Source organism: Vanellus vanellus, assembly GCF_965231255.1.
Source record: "Vanellus vanellus genome assembly, chromosome: 1".
Lineage (NCBI taxonomy): Eukaryota > Metazoa > Chordata > Aves > Charadriiformes > Charadriidae > Vanellus > Vanellus vanellus.
In genome coordinates, this window is record NC_138905.1 from 44919518 (window position 1) to 44944329 (window position 24812).

A 24812-nucleotide genomic window follows, 5' to 3' on the forward strand; every position below is an offset into this window, starting at 1 on the left:
AGAGGTGTAACAAGGCATAGGAAGAGACTTGAAATAATTAAGTAGCTGTAAGGTAGGATGATGTAGGGAAAGGGATATAAAATACAGTTTATTAAATTTTCAATGGACTTAAACAGGAGAAGTACTAGAGAAAAGAATGAGGATAATGATTTACATGGAGGAATAAATGTTTGGGTTATGCTGTAGATTCAGGAATGAAAGGTGGCTAGGGATGCAGTCATAAAGATTAGTTTCCTTTAGGACTCAACCATATCTAGGTAGCACTGGTATGATGATCACCTGATTTTGGGGGCCTTTTGCCCTCGTCACCAATTTGCTACCTCAGACAACTGACTACTTTATTTATACCAAGAGCTATCACCCTGGAGCTAAGCATGCTCTGTTTATCACGTTTTTCCCAGTAAGGAAAGATATGCATATTCTGATGTCTCTTAGAAGGGGCAGGGAGGTGCTCTGGCTCCTTGATCTTTAAGGCACAGTGGGATCGCTATGAGCTCCTTCTCCTCCTTGTTTCTGGAATGAACGTTGATTTTGCCTGTGTGAAGTAGTTGTGGTCCAGGCCTGCCTAACAAGTCAAGCTCTTAAGGAATGGGGACACAAACACCTAGTTTTTAGATTGCATGAAACAGTAGTTGTAATAGAAGTACCAAGCTAGCTCTGCCAAGACATTGTGCTACTTTTGCGGATTTTTTTTGATCAGATACCATAGGTATGTAGGCAGCTGCCCGACGGATATGACGTCCCTAGACATAACCTTTTTTATTGCTGTCTTTAACTTAGACATCCATCTTTTGTCTGAGTTGTATTTTAAGGCAGTCAGTTCTTTCTCAGTGCCTAACTCCCCTGATGCTCAAAACAAAAATTTGAATTCCAGCTGCCTGTGATAGAGATGAGAAGCTGCAAAAACACCTTCTGAACTGAGAAGAATAAAAACAAGGCAGGATCTGGAGGATAGAGCAATTTGAGTGAAACAAAACCTGTTAGTGGGCTGGTGTGTTTGAAGAGCTCTTGGGAGTTATATGTTACCATTCTTCCGTGAAATTAGACAGAATTGTGGGCTGATTTCACTGCCTTTCATGGCATTTTTTCCCTTTCTGGATGATGCTTAAACAGAAATTATTTTTACTTTTGAATGTGAAGTTTCATCAAATGTCAGTACATTTATAAGAATGTTTAGGGCATCCTAAAGCATACCTATGCCTTACTTGATCTTTTAGGCAAATTGTGCTGTTATTGTATGATTATTATTTTCTGGAACAAGATATATTATGCTATCAGACCAATTTTGGATAAAGAAAAACATACTTGTGCATTTTTGGGGGGACAGACAGACACATCCACACAAAAAACAGTTGTCGTGAAACAGCAAGGGTCAGCTGCCCCGTAAGGGATGGGGAGCCAAGAGGGTCACTGGGCCAGTGGGGTGGGGGCCTCACTAGCCAGGACTTGTCCCACCAACCCTCAGTGAAGGGAGCAGGGCAGGTCTGGGGGTGGCAATCAGGGGCAGCCCCGAGTCCAAACTGACAAACAGTCCGTGGTGATGAGGCAGGTCTGAGGTTGAGTCAGGAAAGTGAGTTAGCAGGTTCACTGACTTGGCTAGTGAACCAAGTCAGATACAGCCCAGTGACAACTGGGCAGGTCTGTAGTGATGAGGCCAAGCTGAGGTCAGGCTGTGACATCAGGCTGCAAGTCGGGGATTAGATCAGTGGGTCCACGGCCAAGCACAGCCATGGCAGTGAAGTAGCAGGAGATGTAGCTGAGACAGCGACAAAGCACAAAAGCTCCAGCTGGAAGCAGCTCCCAGATACTGGTGGTCAACCCTGGCTGCAGCCTCACTGCAGCATTGCCTGGAAATGTGTCACCGTCGAGGAGGAGGCAGCCCTTGGCTACGCTGTTGCTAAGCTAGCCCTGAACCCCAGCAACCAAACCCGCAGGAGGAGGGATGCTCTTAGGGCCCTTACAGCAATATGTTAGGCTCCCTTTGGTTTTCCATACAGGCATTCATACAGTGTGTATAGATCACCCAGGGAAAAAGAAGAAAATGCAGGTTGCTGATACAAACTGTAAATTATGGCAGTACAACATGGAAAATCTCTTAACAAGAGCTAACGTGGAAGACTGCAGTGATTGCTATGGGGGTTTAGAAGGAAAGTTTAGTGCCATGCTCCAGATTTTTTTATGTGGCACGTTAAGCTGATTTCCATCCTTTTTTTTTTTCCACCTTTTTACAGTGTGTGTCTGTCATGTTTTTGATCTTCCAATTCAGCCTCTTTTAAAATTTATTTTGTACAAAACAATAGGATAGAAATCATAGAATCATAGAATCATAGAATTAGTGAGGTTGGAAGGGACCTTTAAGATCATCAAGTCCAACCATTAACCTACCCTGATAAAAACACCACCACTTCTAAACCATGTCCCTAAGCACCTCATCTACCCTTTTCTTAAACACCTCCAGGGATGGTGAATCCACCACCTCTCTGGGCAGCTTATTCCAATGTCTAATAACCCTTTTAGTGAAAAAATGCTTCCTAATATCCAATCTAAACCTGCCCTGACATAACTTGAACCCGTTTCCTCTTGTCCTATCACTTGCCACCTTTTGTAAATCAAAACATTTACAGTGTGTTTCATTTAAACCAGATTAAGAAAATGTTTAATAAATCAATGAAACTGACTGGAATCTTCTGAGTCTAAATTTTGTCTTCTAGTTCCTGATTCAGCACCAGAAAACATAACCTATAGGAACATCTCATCCATGGAAATTGAATTATCATTTTTTCCACCATCCATTCCCAATGGAATCATACAGACCTACACAATATATCTCAAGAGGACTAATGGAACTGAGCAAAGAGTCATAAACACTACTCTTCTGATGCTACATATTACAGGCCAGTATATAATGATCTGGAATTTATAGCAACTGTATATTGTTCTGAGAAGGGATCAGCAGACTGATGCACATCAATTAGTTCATTGGTTGGACATTCTCCTTATTGTCCTTACATAAAGGTATATGCCACCTGTCCTGAGAAGTAGCCTGCTGTGTCCTGCAGTAATGTGGTGGAATGTGCTATGATTGGTATGGAGTCTAACATATATCTTCGTATTTTAGATGGTTCAAGTACAATTAACTTCAGTAGATTTCTTTGCATATCTATAATCGTAACAAAGTAAACACTGAACTGACCTACATATCTTTCTGATCTTATTCTGGATAAAAAGAAATACTTCCCTTTCCACTCACCTTTGCATCTTTTTCTATGTTTTGTCATTATTACTGGGGCATGACACAGCAGTTAACACTGTGAGCTCAGTACCTTAAGGGGTAAATTTTCAGAGTACAGCCAAGGACAAACTGTAAAGCATTCTAGGAATATGAAGTATAAATTGGTAATTAAGGCTTTGCCCCTTCTTTTATTCATGAAGAATACCTTGTATTCAAGTTTTCCTAATGCTTATTTCAATCTCTAAAGATAGAGATCATTGTAAGCGATGGGCCTATTCAGCACTTTGAAACTACTAGCGATCCATTAAAAAACCCAGTTTGGCCCACTGAATGGTTGGTTTACTGAGTTATTCTTCTTTATTTAGATTTAAAGAAATATACAGAATATACTGTAGAAGTGTCTGCTAGTACCACAATGGGGGAGGGCCCTTGTAGTGCGCCTCTGCGTATACTGACTGATGAAGATGGTAAGTCAGAACAGAAGCTGCAATGTATTGTTGTCTGCTTGTAGTCTTAAACTAATCTTATGCTTCATGTCAGATATGTGTAGGTTGTATATACTATTTTTGCAATTATATCTCTTTATTGATATCTATATCTATCTACACACAAACATACACATCTATCTGTCTATCTGTTATTTAATATATTTATCAATACAACATAAGCGAAACAGCACAATTGCTGTGCATGGACAATTGGTCTTACCAGTAGCTTATGAATTTGAAGAATCTTAATTTACTAATATTGCTTTAATCTAATACACTACATGGTGGAATTAAATACTGCATTTGGTTCTGCGGACGTGTGAGAGCTGGAGAAAGGGAAAACCACCAAAAGGCAGCTTGAATGGTCAAGGGACATTTCTGTGGGGATTTTTTGGAGATTTTTTTATTTTTCTGAACAGATGCAGGTACAGATACACATATATAGATGTAAAATTATTAATATTATGAAAATGCTCAAAGTCCATCATCTGTAGTACTGGACTTCCAAATTGAGCAGGGGAGTGTTCTTCACTGCAGGCTGAGGATAGAACATGGTCATTGCATCCTCTGCTAATTAGCACAGTAGGTCACAAATCAGCAGAGGAAACTTAAAATTATATTTGTAACCAATTTGGTTGTAGGAAGTTATCATTGGTCCCCTCTATAGTTTCTGGAGGGGGAATCCTGAAAAATTTCAATGCAGAATCTTAGATGCTGTGAATCACAGTTTGGAGGAACCTGTGTCTGTCCCTCTCCATTGCTTAGGGAGGAACCTAGACTAAAGCGGTATTGACACAAACATGCCACCAGCCATTCCCAAATTAAGTCTCTTTTCATGTCTTAGGGAGCACTGACTTGCCTAAGATCCAGCTATTGATGACAGTGGATCTTTGAAAATCTCCAAGATGTAGATGGGCTTACATTCACACTGTCAGTAATAAACCTTTGCTCAAGAGTAATGCTAATTTGGAAAAATCCATCTTTTGCATAGAGTATTTTTATTTAGAGCAATGTAGATTCTGTTCTTCAGCAAAAAATATCCTCTGAATACGAACTGTAGAATGAACCAGACATGCCAAAAAGACATGACATTCACAGTATGACAGATCTTTTATTGTATAGCCACTGAGGATAATATAACAAGTAAAACACTAAATACAGCTGTCACCATTTTTCGCTAGTAAATACAGACATTCACTCAATTCAGTGGACCTTTGTTAATGGAAAATATTTTTTTTCTTAAATGTACAGTGTTCTAAAACCTTTATGCCAACTTTTGAGATAGTGAAAGAAGGAACAACAACTGAAAAACAACAATATTTATAATACAACACATGTTCTTTTTTTCACAGGAACACAGTGTTCCAGGGTTCAGACCAAATGTTTCATAGATTTGCTAATAGCTATGCTCATATTCTCAATTTTCATGCATGACTACAGCTATGACCTGAATTTTTAGTGCATGATGCTCTTTGGTTTAATTTGAGAAAAACAAAAGTAATTCTAATATTACTTCATAGTCGTACATATATCTGTGAATCAAGATGAAGAAAAAGATTTGCTTCTCAACAACATGCTAATACAAACCAGGATCACTTATGCATGCATGGGTATATTTTTGTTCAGCAATATTTATATGAACTTCAGAATGAAATCAAACATGGTCTAACATTTTCATTTACTTACATTGTTTCCCTACACAATTGTGATATGGTGTCATGTAGAGTTCATCTTAAAATGAATTTTAAGGGTCTCGGTCAATGCCTGTCTTTGTTTGCACTTGTGACATGTTAAATGCATGAATACGGTGTTTATTTGATGGAGTGGATAGATTTTACTGCTGCCTAGTATCCCATATTTTTATCATCTCTCAATGCCATGCTTATCCATTTTTCCACCTTTTGGTGCTTTGTATAATTCTTTACAGCACCTCTTTTTCCTCAGGGGAACTATTTTGCTATATTTTACATGTGTTCATATCTATAAAGTTCTTGCTTGTATTAGAAGGGGAAAAAAACCCTACAGCAATGTACTTGGACAGTAGGTGAATCACTGTGACCTACCCGTTGCTCTGTTTTCTCATGAAGTACTTTTTCCATTGAATCACAGAAACAGATGTTCGAACACCACCATGCAAAATCTTCTTTTATCATCTGTCAGAAAAAGGAAAAGAAGCTGCGCCTTAACATTAGTTGATGGATACTGTACTGGTGTAGTACAATGTTCACTTTCCATCACAAATAATTAAAAACCTATTTAAGGATGCTGTGTATCCCATCAATCTTAGGTGTTTAACAAGATGTTGTGTCCCGTTCTTTCATTTTATAGCTCCGAGTTCTCCTCCAGAATCCCTCTCTGTAAAACAGTTGTCGGGTGTCACTGTGAAGTTGTCATGGAAACCTCCACTGGAGCCAAATGGAATTATCCTCTATTACACAGTTTACGTCTGGTAAGATTTTCTGGAAGTAGTTCTGAGGATAAATATTAATCTGTAACCTACCAGGAATGTTAGGTTTTTCTTACACAGTGTGTTGATTACACATTTTTGGAGAACGAACATTCATCCAGCACTTAAAATACCAGCCTTTTGTATATACAAATTCAGGTATAAAGTAGTACCTGAAAATTGAGGTATTAAATATTTTGTAAGCATTTTCAACATTTTTCTAAAGGTTATGCTATGGAAAATTAATTCAAATTTAAGTTAGAGCCTGGTGGCTATTTTCATTATATTCTGATTAGGCCTATTTTAAGGCAAGGCACAAGCTTATGCTAAATTGTCAAGGAGATTTGAAATAGTCTTAAAATAGAGAAATATTGCTTCCTTTTGTAGAAAGTGTATAAAAGCAGTGTTGAGAGTCTTTGTATGTGCTATCAGTTATGTCTACTGTTATATTTTGTATTTATTACATTCATAGCAAATGAGTATTTTTTTTTAACACATATTTTTCATTTACCGTGTTGGGTTTTTTTTCTATATATCCTTCCTTTTTACCTTTTTTTTTTTTTTCTGTCATCCTTCCTGGGATCTTTTTTTTACCTTTAAAAAAGAGTTTTTTCACCTTAAAACTTGCAGCTTCTGTCCCATTCTCTGCATAATATAGTTTGGTCTAGTGATGTGGCATATTTTCAAAGATCTATGTATAACTTCTACTTGGAGTGAAAACATTTTTTTTATTGATCACTTTTAATATATTGCATTTATGCTGTACCATTTTATTGCCACTACAAAGGTGCAGGAATCAAATGCTAAATTGCAGGTTATGAGATGCGAACCAGAAGTGCAAATCAGGAGTCCTTATAAACACACTACTACTGAGCTTACATTTATTATTGTAATGTTACTTGACAGTTTTGGGGTAGGGTTTGGCCTCAGTTCCTAGTGATTTTTTTTTAAATTATAACTTTTAGTTAAGTTGGCGATAAAGTGAACAAGAGTGAGCTCTTCCTTCCAGAAAAGTTAAGTTTGGCTTGTTAATTCTACTGTATTGGCAAACTCTGGTGCTCTTTAACCACAAAAAACATTAAATTAAAGACTATCCTCTAGCTAGGAAATAGTTACTTCATGATAAGGATTAAGTTTTTGATACAGGCTGTGCTCAAATACTTGAGGTTATACTACTTTTCATCCTTACAGTGTCTTAAAGCTTACTGCTTTTGTTATTTTGACAAGTGACTTGGTAAGAAACATTTTTAAAAAAAACCCTGTTAATTGATCTATTTTTCTAAATATTTGAAATAAGCAACCACATGATTTTTGAAGCAAGTCTTGTCCTTTTTCCTTCCATATTCTCCTTGCTCTGTCTTATCTGTCCTTACTGTGCCATATCTAAAATTAGAGAGGCATTAGGTATCATCTTGAGGCAAGGACACTGGATAAAAACTCCTGTTGCCTTCAAAGGGGCCACAACTTCACTCCTTCCTTGGAGGTGGTGGGGCATTTTAAATATTTAACAGAATTGTCTATGCAATTTCATAAAATGCATTGCAGGGTGAGATTTGACAAGGCAAACTGCTGTGCCATAGTTGCTGCTTTTGGGAGGCATTCAATATATTTTGGGGAAGATTGTTAATCCCAGAGCTTCTCAATAAAGCAGAAAGAGGAAGGCTAACACAGAGGTCAAATAGATATTCCTTCTGTTAAATATATTGCAACAGTTATAGAGAATTTGGTAACCTTTCTTTAATGGATTGGGAACAAGAATCCACAACTACTAGAATAGAAAGGGTAATATCTGTAATGTTTTCATTGTTATTAACTTTCGTAGAATTTGTCACAGGCAAAGGTGGTTTTGAGTGCTAGCAGGCAGCAAAGACTGACCCTGCAATTCTAGAGTATTAAAAGCGTATAATAAAATTGCTGAACTTTTATATAGCTATTGTCTTTTGACATTATCCTGTTCAGCAAATTTTTGTGACGTAATTACTGACTAGATCTACTTTCAGGCACAGATTTTTACAAAAATACAGTACCTGTCTTTGTCGAGTGAAAGTATGCAATTTCTTAGAACCTCGTTTGTCTGGGTTTCTGAAAGATCTCATTTAAAACTTAATAATGTTATTCTTCATTAAAATTCGTTGGCTTAACTTATTCTGCTAGGTACTTTCTTTCTCGTTGTCTGTAAAGACGGCACTCACTTTGATTAGTGTTTTCTTAATATTTTCATTGCAGTCTCAGTTGTTTCTAAACAGAAAATCATCTTTTCTTGAAATACCCCAAGCTTTTGTTCTTCTTCCTAACTATGCCTGACTGTGAAAACATTTCTTGGCAAATAAGCTGTTATCAGAATGCAATTACTCAGAGAAGAAGTGTTTGCAGCACTAAGCTGTGGACTTTCTTTCTTAAATTATAACCAGCTACATTTTTCCATACTAAGAATATATAGGGCAGAGATCCAGGAAAAGATGTCTTTTATTTGTGTATAATTTGATAACTGCAGCTGCAACCTTTTTATCTCTACACTGACTACTTTCTCTGTTAACAAGAGCATTTCCCATACCAAAAGACATTCCACTCAAAATTTGAAAGGAATAGAGAGAATTCAGTTTTTTCATTCTCATACATTTTCTCATTCCAATTGTTTGTTAATGTAACTTCATTTCAGGAGTATCAGATGGTGATCTTTGCTAATGGGACATTCATTAATTATTAAAGGATGAAAATCAGCCCATCCAATAATTTTGACTCAGCCTTTCCTTTTTTTAGAATTAGAACTCATTCTCTTGTTTGTAAAGAGCTGCACAGTGACTCCTGGAGCAAGATACTTGGTTTTACTTGTCAAGTTATCATCCCTGTATGAAATCCCATTAAAGACACAGGGCGCCCATTCATATAGAAATCTTTGCAGGAACGGAATGTTAGCCAGCTTTTTTTCCTGCTAATTTTTTCATAAAGGGTTAAATTAATTTAATAAGGAATAGCAGACTTACTGAATTCAACTTAGTTATTTCTGTATCTTATTTTATTTTCTGATAATCATTTCATACCTATGCTAATACCAGCGTTTTATTAATGTTACATCTCACAGTCTTTCTAGGCGGGTTTTGACCTGACTTGAGTTCCATTCTGATCCCCTGCTACATTCCACCAGAATTAACTCAGCACCAGCTAATTCCTGTTCCATATCATCTTCTATTATTCCATTTATAACTTCAGCCTTCTGACCAATTTCACAGAGTCACAGTAGGGCATGCTCCCTGCTGTAATCTTTTTATATTTCGCTATTCCTGTCCAGGGAGACAGTTTAGTTATGCCCTACTGTGTCCTTCCCAAGGGTACCACATAACCATTTGATAGCAGTTACTAGATGGACATGCTCCTCCTTGATATTCCATATAATCATTGTCTTTGCTGATGTAATTTACAAAAATGTAAGTTTGGGGTTTTTTAAAAAAAAAAAACAAAACCAAAACAAACAACAAAATTAAGAGCCCTATTGTGATGCAACAGTACAAAAGTGAACTTTTCAACATAAAATACAAGTTATCTCCGTCTTTTTTAAAAGCCTAAAATATTTGTATTTACCACAATGTTGCATTTTTCAGTTTTCTTTTGTATGCCACAGTTGTATACATACAGAAATGGTGTGTATATATAATTAATAAAATACTTTTTCTTTAGGAATAAAATGTCAAAAAGGAGTGTTAATGTAACAGAAACGTCATTGCAGTTCACAGACCTGGAAAATAACTGTGATTATAGTGCTTACCTAACAGCAAGTACAAGATTTGGAGATGGCAACATAAAAAGTGATACTATAATATTCAGAACTTCTGAAGGAGGTAAGCTTATATATAGTGTGAATCTTTAATTTCATTCAGCCTTACATTTCCATCAGCCTTATTTAGGTTAATAAAGCTACTGAAGTAGAAGTGGCATTTGACTGCTCATGAAGAGACATTCTACCTGTCTATTTGTGTGTGTCTCTGTCTTTGTGTGTACAAGTATCTATAAAATTATGATGGGTATTCCCGTTAATTTACTGAGAAAAACTTTGCATTTCCCTTCAAGACAGGTAAGATTAAAATAATTTAATTTTAAATTTTTAAATAAATCAAATTAATTTCATAATATATTTTAATAGCTCTTTTCTTTATCTTGCTGTGACACAACTTCTGATAGGGAAAAATACTCCTTAGAGTCTCTCTCACAAGTCTGAAATGTTTTTCATTTGAAAATGAAACCTGTAAATGTACACTGATTTCTTTATTCTATCATCTTAATGATTTTACTTCCAACATGGTAGATGACTTTTATAAATAATCGTACCATATACTGTGCTTCAAAAATCATTCAGTTTAATTACTGCATCTGGTTTTCCCATCAATTATATTACTACAATCTGTTCCAAAATGGATAGGATGCAGGCATATTTCAGAATCATCCTGCATAGATGAATTGACTCCCCAACACACAATCACTGGCAGGATTAGTGTCTACCTAAACCATCCCTCAAAAGACACTCTAAATCACAAGGTTGTAGGTATTCCCAGTCTTTGCTATTGAAGCTGTTATGGAAACACGAACTGGCATTTTAGGGCAGGATTTTTAGTAAGTGATCCTAGCGTTCCTTCTTCATTTACTATTTTAGTATTTTATACAAACTAGAACAGCAGAAAGCAAAAGAGATTATAAGATAGCTTACAGTGTTCAGTACTCTACTGCCTGTTGTGTATTTTCTTGGATGGTGAGAAATATGGATTTAAATTCTCTTAAGGAACTGAATTTGAGTATCCTACATCACTGTGTTACTGAGAAAGACCATATGCTGCTATTCTTTACATGAAAAGAGGAGAGGCTAATTGAAGACTTAGAATCCTTCCTTCACGTTTAAAAGGCTGAGGAAAGAGCAAAAAACAGAAATGATTATACTCTCCAAGCTTAAGTATCTGGTTTACCTACATGAGTTGGGAGCCTGAATTCTGTTTATAATCAGCAGAGAGAGAATAAGGCTTTTAATTTAGGTTTTTTGAAACAAATCCCTTTTTTTCCTATTAACTATATATGGAGAATAGAGGCCTAACTCAGTCAACTTCCAAGCCTGCAAATTAGACTTTCCATGTGCCCAAACCATTAAGTACAGGACAAATTCTATAAGAAAAGAATATCTATGTGCAGCTAAGTACAAATGCATCTGAAAAAAATAGGAGTTTAAAAATTTATTTGTATCTACTATTTTATTTCATCAATTCCGGAAGCAGTTTTTATACTATAATCAAAAATACATTTAACTTGACATAGAATGTTGTCAAATCTATAGTGGATGTTTCTTGGGCACTGAAATGTGGAAAACCTATACTAAAACTTAACATTTTTCCAGCACCAAGTGATCCACCAAAAGATGTTGTGTACAGAAACCTTACTTCCACATCAATAGTGCTATTCTGGTCTTCTCCTCAAAAGCCTAATGGAAATATACTGTACTACTCAGTTTATTTCAAAAATAATTCAGGAATATTCATACAGGTAAGCTTATTTTTATATTATTCTTTTGTTCAAAAAAGTGTTCTTATAATCCATTAAAGGTTAAATCAATTTTCTAGTTATCAATGTATTAGTTTTTCATATTTCCTTTATCACAAGGCAGTTTTTTAACTTATAAATACAGAAGCACATCTTGAAATCGTATGTATTGCATTGTGCATCTCATTGGACATTCATATCATTAAGCATTAAAGCAAATAATTTTGTGTAATATTCCATATTGCAAAGTTTATATGTATATGTATATAAACACACATAGATGTAATACATATATATGCACAGCATATGTAGATAGATAAACACAAGACCCATTACATTCATTGCATGTCCTCAAGACTATTTATTTTAATCTAATCTATCAATTTGAATAAATTTTGTAATGGTTCTGGTTTTACTTTTGTAACGCTTGTTTATACAGTACTGAAAATAAGAAGATAATATCGAAGTAGTGAATACATTATTGTTTCATATTTTTGTTACTCTCTACAGGAATTTACTGTTTAGTATATTGAAACTAAGATATTGAGATTCCTAAGTTAAAGCACAAAAGGCAAATAAAATGTTATTTATATTTTTTGGTGATCCACGTATGTCCATGCAGGGATTTTTGTTGCTACTTTGATCCTTAACTGTGGACCACATGTATTAATTGCATGTATAGTTTTTCTGTTCTCCTTTCTAAGAATATATTATGATACAGAAATATAAGAAGAAGAAATAAGCCTCATTTACAGGTTTTTGGTTACAAGCTTTATACACGTGGAAGAAAAGAAAGAAATATAAATTTAATGAAGAAGTTAATGCTTGAAAAATTACCTCTACTGCATAACTTTGTACTCGAGATATGTCTAGTGTGAGGTATGCATGTGTTTGAGGATAACTAGAAAAAAAAAATCACAAATTTTACAAATACCTGTGACTGAATAATTGCTGACATACTTCAGTATATACACTTCTCTGACTTCTGTGAAGCTGTGTGGTTGCCAGGCTCTGTCTGCATAGTCTCAGATGCAAGCAGGACTGTGCCATGAATTCACATTCTGATGAGATTAAAGTCAGGGCTATAGTTCAGAACTTCAGTCTCTGCTTGCACACACTGCTATACCAACAGCATTTTTCTTAGCCTAACAAATCCCTGGAGAAACCTTTACACCAGTGTATTACCTGAACTAGCCCATCCTATGAAGACTGTCTACATTTATCTAATTCCTGGACTATTCAAGCCAGTTTAAAGGAGGACTATGGACTTGGGCTATTCATGCCTTTAGGAAGGTGGAACTCTGAGGTGAATGAGTACGGTGAAAACTGGTAAACCGAGAGCTATAATCCATCTGGATGTGCCCAGGACTCTGGAAATGAAGGAGCAAGATAGGGAAGATGGAGCACAGTAGCATTGGCCCAGCAAGGTGAGGGTCCAGTTTCATTCTTGTGTGATATAGTTGGGCTAGAACAGGATGGTGGCATGCGTGGAAATGATTGCTGTTTTGTCATATTATGTGGTGGATGGCAGAAACATGCTGACAGTAGCTCCACTTCTAAGTGTGAAAACTACCATTTTCGCCCTTTCAGCTTTAATTTTTAACCCATCCCTCTGCAGAAGTGTATGAGAAGATAGGATTCAGCTGCTGTTGCATCTGTCTTACTGGCCATGGGAGATCACCATTAATCTCTCAAATCGCGATCCACTCCTGATCTGTCTGCTTTGCTTAACTCCCTATGCCCTTCACATGCCTCTCTGTTCACTATTTGGCATGGCAACTACCGTATCTACACTGTGCTCCTGTTCTGTCCCTTGGCATTTCTGGAGGTGCAAGACAGATTTCAAACAGGAGAAGAAAACAACTCTCCCCAGCTCCTTTCTGTTAGATATTTTATATTACTCTTTTAACAACAGAGAAATGCATGTGTGAAAGCCAGCCTGATGTGTATATATATTAGGTATATATGACATATACAGAGAGTTGTAAGCTGTATGAGTGTATGCACACATACAGATAACAACTATCTGTAACTTAGAAGTATAACATGTAGTTGCAGGGTTTGTTGGTAAGTTTTGCATTGCATACATTTAGAAAGAAATAATCCTTGGTTGGAATATTCTGCATCTATGTCACCATTCTGCTTATGTTTATCCAAACTGTATTTTCAGTTTGGGAAATGCTACAGGAGAACTAAAAAAGCAGATCATCTTTTCACATTTCTAGGGACCCCACCTTCTCAGACAGGGTGCTGTAGGCAGCCATTCTCTGCCAGTCTTTCATGTGCTTCTTTGCCAGAACATAATAGCAGAGGTCCAAGTCTGAAAGCATATCTTCTAGATGCCTGAAAAGCAACCTGACTGAAGAGTCTCAAGCTAATTAACATCTTCTAATGCTGTCATGTCGTGGTTTAGGCACGAAATAGATATAAAGTTCATACTGAAACTACTACTCTTCTGTTGTCTTGAGTTGTCACTTCTCACATGTTCTCAAACTCCTCAGGCATATTAAAACCTAGTGAATATAGAGCACTGCTTGTGAATAGCAATGTTAAAAACAGGAAATCAGTAGCTGTGGAGTAAAGCATTTCATTTAGCTGGAAAAAAGCAAAAGACCTGAGAAAGGATGCAGTTTACTCCTTGACATGATGCAGAAACTTGCAGGAAAAAATAGTTTTCCTTTAAAAAGAAAAAAAAGTTACATACCTTCATAGGGCAGAAGAATAATGTATAGTTTCTTTGCTTTACAAGTCTACATGAAAAAATCACACTGCGGCTGTCCAGTCAGAAGGCCTGGGATACCCAGACCTAGGATTCAGATCCACAACAGCAGAAGGAAAAATTTAGTGATGGAGATTAGATTTGAGAATTTTGGTACATGAGTGGGCTGTTTCTATGGGGATGTTGACAGGTTGTAAAAGTGTCAGAGAGAGGGGAATGACTGGTAGCCAAGTAGAAGAAACTGTCTCTTGCACTAGGCTAGGTTCAAGTTCAGCTTCATCTTTTGTCTTCTGCTACCATAGGTCTAAGGAGAATGCTGCTTATTGGTTTATGTTCACTACTCTGCCCCAGTGCAGTGAAGATATGGCACTTACTCTGACAAAGGGTACTTCTTACCCAGGTGATATGGCACTGTACCTCTTGTTCACATCACTTCTCTGGGACACTGCTGGATTCCTACAGTTCGAGCTTTCACTATTTGCAATAGCAGCTTTGCAATTTTTACTCTGTGGTTTCCTTACATGGTGCTTGAAGCAATCAGATTCTCCAGTCTTATCGAGGAAAGAAGTCAAAGAATCTATGGAACTAATTGTCTCATTGCTAAATTTGAGATTTGCTAAAGAGATATCATTGACTTGAATAAACTCTTTTATTCAATTCTCCATATTTGTGTTTTGATTAGCAAGAAAGTGGGAGAGGTGCTAATTACAAATATAAATTTATACTTGGAGAAAGTTCTTCAGTGGAGGAATTTCAGTACAGATGACAACTGTCCTGCTCTGTGAAACCAGACAGAGGAACCAGGAGCTAAGTAGAGAAGAAAAGCCCACTGCCTTTCTGGAGTCTGAACATCAGACTCCAAACCATCTAACCCCTATACTTCAAGCCAACCTAGGCAAACATGACTGGGTACAGTTCAGAGTGAAATTTGGCTTGGTCTGCCCTCGGGATGCAGACAATGGATGCAAGCAATGTGCTATATTAACTTAGCAATTAAGCAATTTCTTTCACCAGTATGACCAAAATAGGGATAAAAGGGAAACTTCCCTAAAATACACTGCAGATTTTTTAAAAGATGTCCTCAGAACGGTACAGCACAAAAAAAAAAAAAAAAATCTTCACTTAGGTTGATACTGGAACAGTGTGCATTACAGTCTTTGAGAGATAGCTTGGATTAGCCCTCAGTGTCACCACTCTCACCTGGTTGCCAGAGTCAAGTATGTGATACTCTAACTCAAGACAGTGCAAGTGCAAGACAGTGAACCTAAAGAAGGAAACAGAACAGAGGAAAAAGGTTAACAGTGAAGAACACCAGCACTGTGTTGTCTGTATACAACTAATTACAGCTTTACACCGCTGGAAATTTCTGCTGCTTCCTGAGGTGAAGAAGATACTACTTTCTGCTGACGCTTTCATGGCCTGTGTGTATTGCTTACACTTAGCTGCTTTTAATAATCTGATACTTTGCTATGTCAAAACTTCTTTCATGTATGGATGAAGAAGGGGACAGAAGGAAGAATTTCTTCAGCTGTAGCCAAAGATCCTAAGCTGTTCGCTTTCATCTGCAGCCACAGTTAATTGTAAAACTTCCTATAGTGTTCTATCCCCAGGGTAGAATTAGTGCAAGTTTCATCTTTTCTCAGTTTGTACCCACACAGTTCTTCCTGCTCACCCTTACTCTTAATTACGACTTCATTCTTTTCTAATATTTTGTCATATCAGAAGTTTGAGGTAGTCCTCAGTCCTTGGGCTCTGCATAGTAAGAGGACTACATCTTAAAACAATTTTGTTGAAGCACCAAAAAGCCTGTTGTTATAGTGTTCACGTTATTGGTTCACTGAGTCCTTAACTGCCAGACAGCTGACTAAATTGTAAAGGTATGCTTTTTAAAGTAAGCGTTGGATTTTCAGCTGTTCATACCAATAAACTCACATTAAATCTAGGATCAAAACTTGATGTAATACCTTTGACATTTTTACCTTGAAAACTCAGAGAATTATTTAAGGCCCTTTTTTTGATCTTATTATTAGATCTTATTATTAATTGCTAACTGTTAATAATTGTAAGATATTATAATAATAACAACAGGAGGGTATTACAGTGATGCTTCTGCATCAGAAGGTATTTTCTGTCATACTGTGCTTAAGCATCAAAAATCAGAATTAGAATTCCATCCTCTGTTTCCTATATCTTACACAACCCACGTGTAAAGCAAAGCTCTTCCCAGCCTTTTTCCGTTAGTTATGTGAAGATAGTGTAAGCTTCCATCTGTGTTTAGAAGAAAGTCATATATTAATGTGGAATTTCTTAGTATTTTTACTGATGCAGCCTCTGTTCTGCAGTAAAAACAAATGCTTACATTTTCATTGCCAAACAAAATACTTATGTTACATGAGCACTAGTGACTGTAGGCAAAACGAGGTGTTCAGATGTTGGTATAAAAATCTCAGGGAAATGAATGAGAGTGTCACCTATTGTTTTCTGCTGTAATAAAATAATTTTGCCTGAAAAAAAAAAAAAGATGGTTATGTTAGGTATTTAAATTGATACGTATTGGTGACAGACGTCAAGATTGCATGCTGAACTATCAATTTGCACAGCACTGACTCAACTTTGATAGAGCATATAACAGTGATTTCGTCAGTAGGAACTTTCCTCAAGAGAAATATAACCCATTTTTCAGTATACTGTGTTTATATCTGGTATTTCTGAATTTAAATATGCAGATGTTACAGTCCCTCCTTTTTTAGTAAGTCAGCTGTCTCAGCCTATCTTTTTTAGGAAATAATTTAATTTAAAGCCAGCTTTGATTTTAAGGAGATGGAGGGTGCGAATAAGATGTAACACCAAAAAGAATGGGCAAGCCAAATAACCGGAATGTGTACTAGACAATTCATCAGGGGGTTCGGCAAAATCCAGCTCACCATGAAAATGTTGCTGCATAGAAAAATTATGAGGACTTCTTTGGCCCTGAGAAGTGCTTCCCATGCCATCTGCTCTAAGGGGCAATGTTGCTGCTGGAAAGGCATGACACTGACTCTTCGAATCAGGAGCAGAGCTTTCCTTTGTTCCAAATGGGAATAGCCTCCTCAGAGGGGCTGATCTAGAGCACTAACCTCTTGCAACAGTCACAGTTTTAGTGGAATTTTTTATATAGTTCAAAAGAAAGTGGGACTTGGTTCTGGTGCAGTCTTTTTGTTAGCAAGTAACTGCACAAGGAAAAGAAATTCTGTCCATTCCTTCAGTTTAGCACAATCCACTGGGTATAGATGTTTGCATTAGAAATAATGGCATGTTTCTAATGGGAAGGACAACTAAAAAAAAGGAACAGTTTATCAAGTGTTGCAGTGAGGTCTCTATCTCTGGAAGTTTTAAATTCAAAATCAGACAATTTTATGTAAGATCTAGTCCCATAAAAATTGAATAAAGTTAGAGAAGTCCTTTGATTTGCTTCATGCAGATCAGGCAAGGCAATCACATGTGTGATCATGTAATCTATGAGCAATTAGCAGCTTTTTTTGTTGTTTTCTTGATGCAATATGGATAAACACATTGCAATGTTCCAGATTTAATGTGTTTTAAAAAAAGATGGATTGGCATTCAACAACTACAAGCAGCAGGAGGAATCAATTAGGTACTCTGTAGTACTTACAAAGAGTAACAATAGACATCTTACAGTAAATTACTTGAGTGTTTCAGTAAAAATCAGGACTCATTAGGAGTCAAAGTTAAGGTTTATGTCTCCTGAACACTGTGATGAATCATATCAGATGGTGATGGCTGAATAGGAAACTAGAAAGGCAAATCAACGAATAATTAACATTTTCAATGACAATGCTTTTTTTTTTTTTTTTTTTTTTTTCTTTAGAATTTCACAAGTTATGGAAACAACAGTGATGTCAATATGCCCCAGTCTGCAATTCTGGATGACTTGGCAAAATACAGCCATTATACTCTATGGTTAACTGCAAGCACAGCTTTTGGAGATGGAAACAAAACCAGTGAAATAATAGATGTGTATACAGATCAGGATAGTAAGTTAATACCTTTTTTAATGTTCAGTGTATATCAGTACTTTCATTTATTAAATATCCTATAACTTTTAAATTATTCCAGTCTTATGATGGCAAAGTTAAAAAAAATACAGTAAGTACTGTTTTCACCACTACAGTATTTTTCTTTGCAAAGAAGACATTTTGATCTGAGTCTTTGTTCTATAATACTAAGAACGTAGTTCACAAGCTGCTTCTTTGGATATGAGCAATAAAAATATTGTCTTAAACCATCATTAAGAGTCTTTTATTAATCAAATTAAAAATGGATGATTGCTCATATATGCCTTCAAAATATTTTGCTTTTGATAGGGAAACACAAATGATTTAAAAATCTTGTACAAAATATTACAAGTGAGATTTAAAAGTTAATATTACTTTGGGCATTTATTTCTGTTTTAATTCTATATTCTTTATTGCTGTAATTCATAAATTTATTTTTTGCTTATTATCTCTCATAGTCCCAGATGGTTCTGTTGAAAATCTGGTCTATCACAACATTTCCTCATCTTCTGTAAATGTAAGCTGGCTTCCACCATCCCAGCCAAATGGCTTAGTCTTCTTTCATGTTTCTCTAAGTTTATTGCAACTGGGAACCAATGAGATATTATCTTTCCTTACTTACAACACAAGCATCATTTTTGATAATCTGGAGAAATATACTGATTACATTCTGAAAATCACACCAGCCACTGATAAAGGATCTTCTGAACTGCATGCTCTAAGTCTGCGTATAAGAACTGATGAAGATGGTAAGATAAGTATATTTTATTAATTCCTAAGGAAATGTAGAAAACCCCCCACCAAATAGCTTTCTAAAAGAAACAAATATTATTGTGTTTATTTTTCTCATGTTACTTAAAGCTTTTTTGTTATACAATGACACAAACAACTGCTACACGTTTCTGTGTTGAGACCATGAAATTTTCCACTCGGAGCACAATTTTAACTGATAGATAAAAGACATTTTTCCATTGTAACTCATATTTTTCTGAGGTTATCCTTGTTTTTCTCTTTCTTATTTCTTCCTGTAGTCCCAGAATCAGCACCTATAATCAAAACGTTTTCCAATCTTTCAACTACCTCAGTTATGCTTTCATGGGACCCTCCTGTTAAGCCAAGTGGTATTATAATAAGTTATGATTTAAATTTATTTGGGCCAGAAAGGAATAACTCATTCTCTACCACCAATAATTTTATCATCTTGGAAGACCTTTTACCATTCACATTATACAGCATTTATGCAGCTGCAAGAACAGTAAAAGGACCTGGTCCGTCTGCCGTGCTTCAGTTCTACACAGATGAGTCAGGTGAGCAAAATAAATTGTAGCCAACTTTGAAATTTTGGCCCTATCCATCTTAGATCTGAACATCAGACCTGAGAGAGTTGAGATGAAGGATTAACTTTCCGGTCTCTGTGAAGAGCTTTCAGAAGAAGGAAACACTACAAGGGAAGTCTTTTCTGAGCTCTCCTCCTCCCACCACAGTGTGCAAGAGGAGGTCACATTCTGCATAGGAGTACAAAAATAACTCCAAGGAGAAATGTTTTTTGCCTTTGGAATGTGTTACTATTTGCCAAGTGTCAGGGGTTTTGAAGAAAGCAATAATATCTTTCTCTTCATCCCTCCACATAACAATAATAATAAAACATGGAAATATTTCTGACACATTCTCAGGTTTCCTTTACATGGACCTCTTCTCACCTGCATGGTAAATGATGTATCTTGTAAATATATGTTGAGTTGCACTCAGTATATGATGTAGGAAGCAAAGTATATCACATTCCAGTGATATATGTAATATGACTTTTGTTAAATGCCTTAGTTCTGACAATGGGGATGTTTAAGTGATGAATACATTTCTTAGTTCTCTAAGGAGATCCCTTGCTGACTAAACATGTATTCGAGAATAATGGAATTTCTCATACCAAAAAGAAAGAAAAAAATTAAAATAGCAATGAAGTACTGTTTTGTTGAGTTCAGAGAAAAATGGTAACAGACGTATATATATTCTCTTGCTTCTCCAAAGTGTTTGGTTTTGCCTGGATTATTTGTAATTTGAAACTCAAGAGCATTTCTCTTTTGCAGTGCCATTAGCTCCACCCCAGAATTTGACCATTACCAACTACACTGCAGATTCTGTGTGGCTAAAATGGGATCCAAGTCCTCAGCCAAATGGTGTTATTATGAGATATAATTTTAAGATTTATCAAAACAACACTGAAAAAATATTTTATCGGGTATGTTTACAGTTAAGAGTGTTTGGTTTTTGGCAAATACATACTTTTTTCATGCTTTAGCAACAAAATATATGATAAATATTTCAAATGTCTATTATGCTCTGAAAAGTGTGGAGCACCTCTAAATTCCTATTTGTTAACACAGTTTACTTAACCTCCCACCATGCCTGTAATTCAGTTTTTAAAATTAGATAGCAACAAATTGATAGATTTTAATTTGCTTTGAGCTTCTAATATTTCATTAATGGTGAGCTTTATTAATCTTTAGTTCATATTTCAATGTAAGTTTAATGATAGAAAATGACAGATGTTACTTGTTTTATGGCTACCTTTGTTTAGCTATTTAGTGTCTGTGGATTTTCAAGATTCAAAAAGAAAGACAGACTTTCCGAGTCACCTTGAAAACTGCTTAAAAACAGTTTGGAGGTTTGCATTTTTTTTATTTTTGCAGAGTAAGAATAACTGAATAAATTTTAACTGAAATAGTTGCTATAAAATTATATACAAAAATTGATCAAGGCATTTATATCTGCCTACGTCTGGTTGCTTGGGTGGAATCAAGAAATGCACCACGAACTGTAAGGGCAGCAAGCTGAGGCCAGGATTGCATCTCAGGCTTAGAAACTATATACTGTTCACCCAAGACACTTGTAAAAGCTGCAGGGAAAAAGCATTGCTGCAGAAGCTATAAGTTTAAGACATGTAGTGTGTAGTGCGCGCAGGACTGTGAGGAGCTCTGTTACTCCAACTCCCTCAGCCATACAGTCCTTATTGCGGAGACTTAGCATGCAAGGAAAGTGCTTGTGCTGTTGTTAAGCGTGTACATTGTGGAAATCAGTCCCCATGGGGTGGCCTACTGTGCTACCCCTTATGCAGTCTGCTGGTATTCCCCATTGTGGAATGAAATGCTGTCATCACCTCAGTTTCTTCCATAATCCTTGGAGGAGGGGGAGCACAGTGTACAGATGGAAGAGGAACAGTGGTTTCTGCAGCCAGCTGCCTTTGGAAACACATTCTTTGGGTGCTCATGGAGGTCATCAAAGATTATTCCCCACTGTCCATCTGAGGCAGACTCCAACTGAACTAGAATACAGAAACTGGGCGGAGCATTTGAATGCGTCTGCTATGCCCTACGTTTCTTCATGTTTCGTAATGTTATATGGGCAAGAAATTAGGTTTAGATTGTGGCAGCAAGACAGGAAGAGCAGTTTATATAGAAATATTGTGGTTAGGCACCATAACTTGGACCCCACAAGACGTCTACCAGGTTTTCTTGCTGAAATTCAGCTCTTTCCCTGCTGCTATTATAGCCCTCTCAACATTTGCACAAAATATGGCTTGCATGCTCTGGGAAAAACAGCTACCAGGAACTGTACTGTGTTTTTTAGCTTTTTTCAAAGCTATGTGTCTGGCTTAGGCAAAGTACAAGAAATGAGAAGTTATGACGTATGACCTCTTCCACTGCAGAGGTGTAGTAAGGAAGTAAAAGGTGAGAGAGGGTTGATGTGGCGATGTTGAGGTGCCAAGAGTTTTCAGGATTGGTAAAATAGGCATATGTGGAGTTAATCTGTTCTAACAACGCTATGGTAATAATGATACCATCCTTTGGCATATCTTCCTCACAAGCCACAGTAAAAGAGGGAGAGGAGAAAGGAAAGGAAGAATTTGACCCTGCATTCTTTTTCGTTGAGCTCAGGGAGTACTTTAACTGAAAGCTACTCAGCGTAGAAGAGGCAAGGCTCTAAATCTTCTGTTCATTTCAGTGGGTTCAAGGAGAGGCCCACAATGTTTACACAGATTAATTGCATACTAATAATTTTTCCTTCTTTAAGAATGTTTCAGGTTCAAACCATGAAGCAAACCTTGTTGGATTAGAATCGTTCAGCCCCTATTTTATCACTGTCTCTGCATTTACCAAACTTGGGAATGGCAATCAGTTCAGTAATGCTGTCCAGTTTACAACGATGGAATCAGGTTAGATGTGACTTTTTCTAAGCTGTGGTTCTCTTTATATATATTTTCTTTGTATGGTTGAACAACAGTCTTCCTCTTCTCTCCAAAGAAAACGTAACATAACACTATCTCATTGTCTTCTGCCTGTGTAACACTGATTCACATTCCTATTGTACCGGATAGGCTGGGTTTGAAGTTTGATGTCGGAAGTGTAGAATTAGAAATGTCCTCATCTGAAATGAGAGGCTTATATGGCTACTATAAATCTTTTAATAGCATCACAGATAAAGGGAGGAAAATTAGATAGATATCAGTCTTTGCAGATCAAAGCGATAATTCAGATCCCTGTGAAAATAACTGAAACTTTAGCAGTATTAAAAGCAGCTGGACAAAAGATTGGCAAATGAACTGGAAATTGTATTAAGCAAATACAAATTTTTAACATCTTTTATAATTTATTTTGGGAAGGGAACCTAGCTACTAATTAAATATCCTAATTTGTTAGATCTTATACTTCCTGACAACTGCGAAGGACTACGCAATATAGCTGGCTTAGTTAATTAGTTATGTACAGTTTTGTCTTGGGCCTTATACATGTCTTTTGAAGTTGCAGGTTGTTTCAAAATGAAAAATTATATCACATGAAAGTGAATATTCAACATTCACTAAAGAGAGCCCGGGAGCTCTGCGAGTTTGTGAAACTGGCCTTTGTGGAAAATTGTAGCTCCTTTGCCAGGTCAGAGCAATCCCCAGGCTCATGCACTTTATAAACTGTCAGTGCCAGGGCTGTGTCTGAACTCCCAGGTTCCTTTATACTGACAGCAAAGGGAGAAAACGAAGTATCAAAAGACCCCATATGGTGACTACAGCTTTTCAAGACCACACTTCCAGTGAGATATTCTTTCCAGAGCTGATAAAACGGGGTTCTGGGAAAAATTATGCTGTTTATTGTACCCAGCAGTTACACCACCATGAGAAATCTGGACCATCGCCGAACTGGTTCAGATTGGCTGTTGGATCCCTGCAGCTGGAGATTTTTCTGCCCAAGAACAATGGTCATCCATCAGTTGTCTCATTTCATAACTGATATTCCATACTCATGGTACTTTCTTCAGAAGTGCTGCGAGACATTGCCCACAGGAGCATGGTCTAGATATTTTACAGCTTTTTCTCAGATTTTATGCTCAGCTAGTTGCAGTATTGTTTCCTTTCCCTCCAATCCAGATTTTGGGCAATTGCTGGATCAGTTCCTTATTGAGTTCATCTAAGGATTCTGTCTCTAGTCTTTATTAAAAGTGCCAGTTAATCTTCTTTCTTCTGCAGATGCTGCTTTTTTAAAAAAAAAAAGATTTTACTTTAAACTGTGAAAAGAAAATTAATCACTTTAAAGATATTAATTTACCTCTATGCAGCAATAATGAACATGGTTCCTTCTATTTCTAGTATCTCACTGACAGTCTTTTCACTATTATATGGATTCCTGGACATGCTTCAATAGAGGAAGTAGGTTGCAGCACTGCTCACTATGTATTCATTTTCTCTTAGCTGGTATAGTGAGCACTTTAGCCCTTTCTGAGATACTTTAGTTCATTGTTCTGTTTAAGCAATTGTTCACAGATAATTGCTCTATTTTCAGCATGAGTGTAATATTTGCTGCCTTTTGTTAATTTTTCATCGGCATTTAAAAAAAATAATCTCCTGCTGGAACCAGCAAGGAGGAGGGGAACAGTAAGGTAATAGCATTGATATGACAGCTCTGAAACCTGCCCAATGACTTCTGCTCAGGTCGTGCTCTGCTGAAAGGACAGAGATATAATACAGTGCCTAAAAGAAACAAAGCTAACATAAATAAGCAGCTTGTGCTCTTGATGCTGTCGTGGAGTATGTATATGTGTTTCACACTACTGTGTATGTTTTACTACACTTTGATTAAAAAAACATGGGGAAAATATGAGCAGATGGGAAAATAAATCTGGAGCACGCAACTAGGAAAAAGCCAGATAGATGGCTGCTTCTGTTTTAAGTACTAGCATCAGTCATGTTCATAGTAGTTGGAAATGAACCATCTAATGAGGACAAAGACCTATTTTTGATCTCTCAATGTGTTTCTTTTACAGTATCCATTTTTTTTGCCACTGGAATGTTTGACCCTTGTTATGAAGGCTG

At 36.6% G+C, this 24812-nt stretch overlaps 1 protein-coding gene across 1 annotated transcript in view; it reads left to right on the top strand.

Moving 5' to 3' along the window:
- The window catches only part of PTPRQ (protein tyrosine phosphatase receptor type Q), a gene marked incomplete at its 5' end in the record, with an annotated part of 144630 nt that overhangs the window by 57201 nt on the left and 62617 nt on the right, over nucleotides 1–24812 (top strand). The window contains 10 exons of the mRNA XM_082488741.1: nucleotides 2712–2894; nucleotides 3598–3699; nucleotides 6049–6169; nucleotides 9842–10002; nucleotides 11541–11686; nucleotides 18271–18436; nucleotides 18916–19206; nucleotides 19489–19764; nucleotides 20542–20693; nucleotides 22526–22667. Coding sequence (XP_082344867.1) covers nucleotides 2712–2894; nucleotides 3598–3699; nucleotides 6049–6169; nucleotides 9842–10002; nucleotides 11541–11686; nucleotides 18271–18436; nucleotides 18916–19206; nucleotides 19489–19764; nucleotides 20542–20693; nucleotides 22526–22667 — 1740 coding nt within the window. The remainder of the gene's footprint in view (nucleotides 1–2711; nucleotides 2895–3597; nucleotides 3700–6048; nucleotides 6170–9841; nucleotides 10003–11540; nucleotides 11687–18270; nucleotides 18437–18915; nucleotides 19207–19488; nucleotides 19765–20541; nucleotides 20694–22525; nucleotides 22668–24812) is intronic.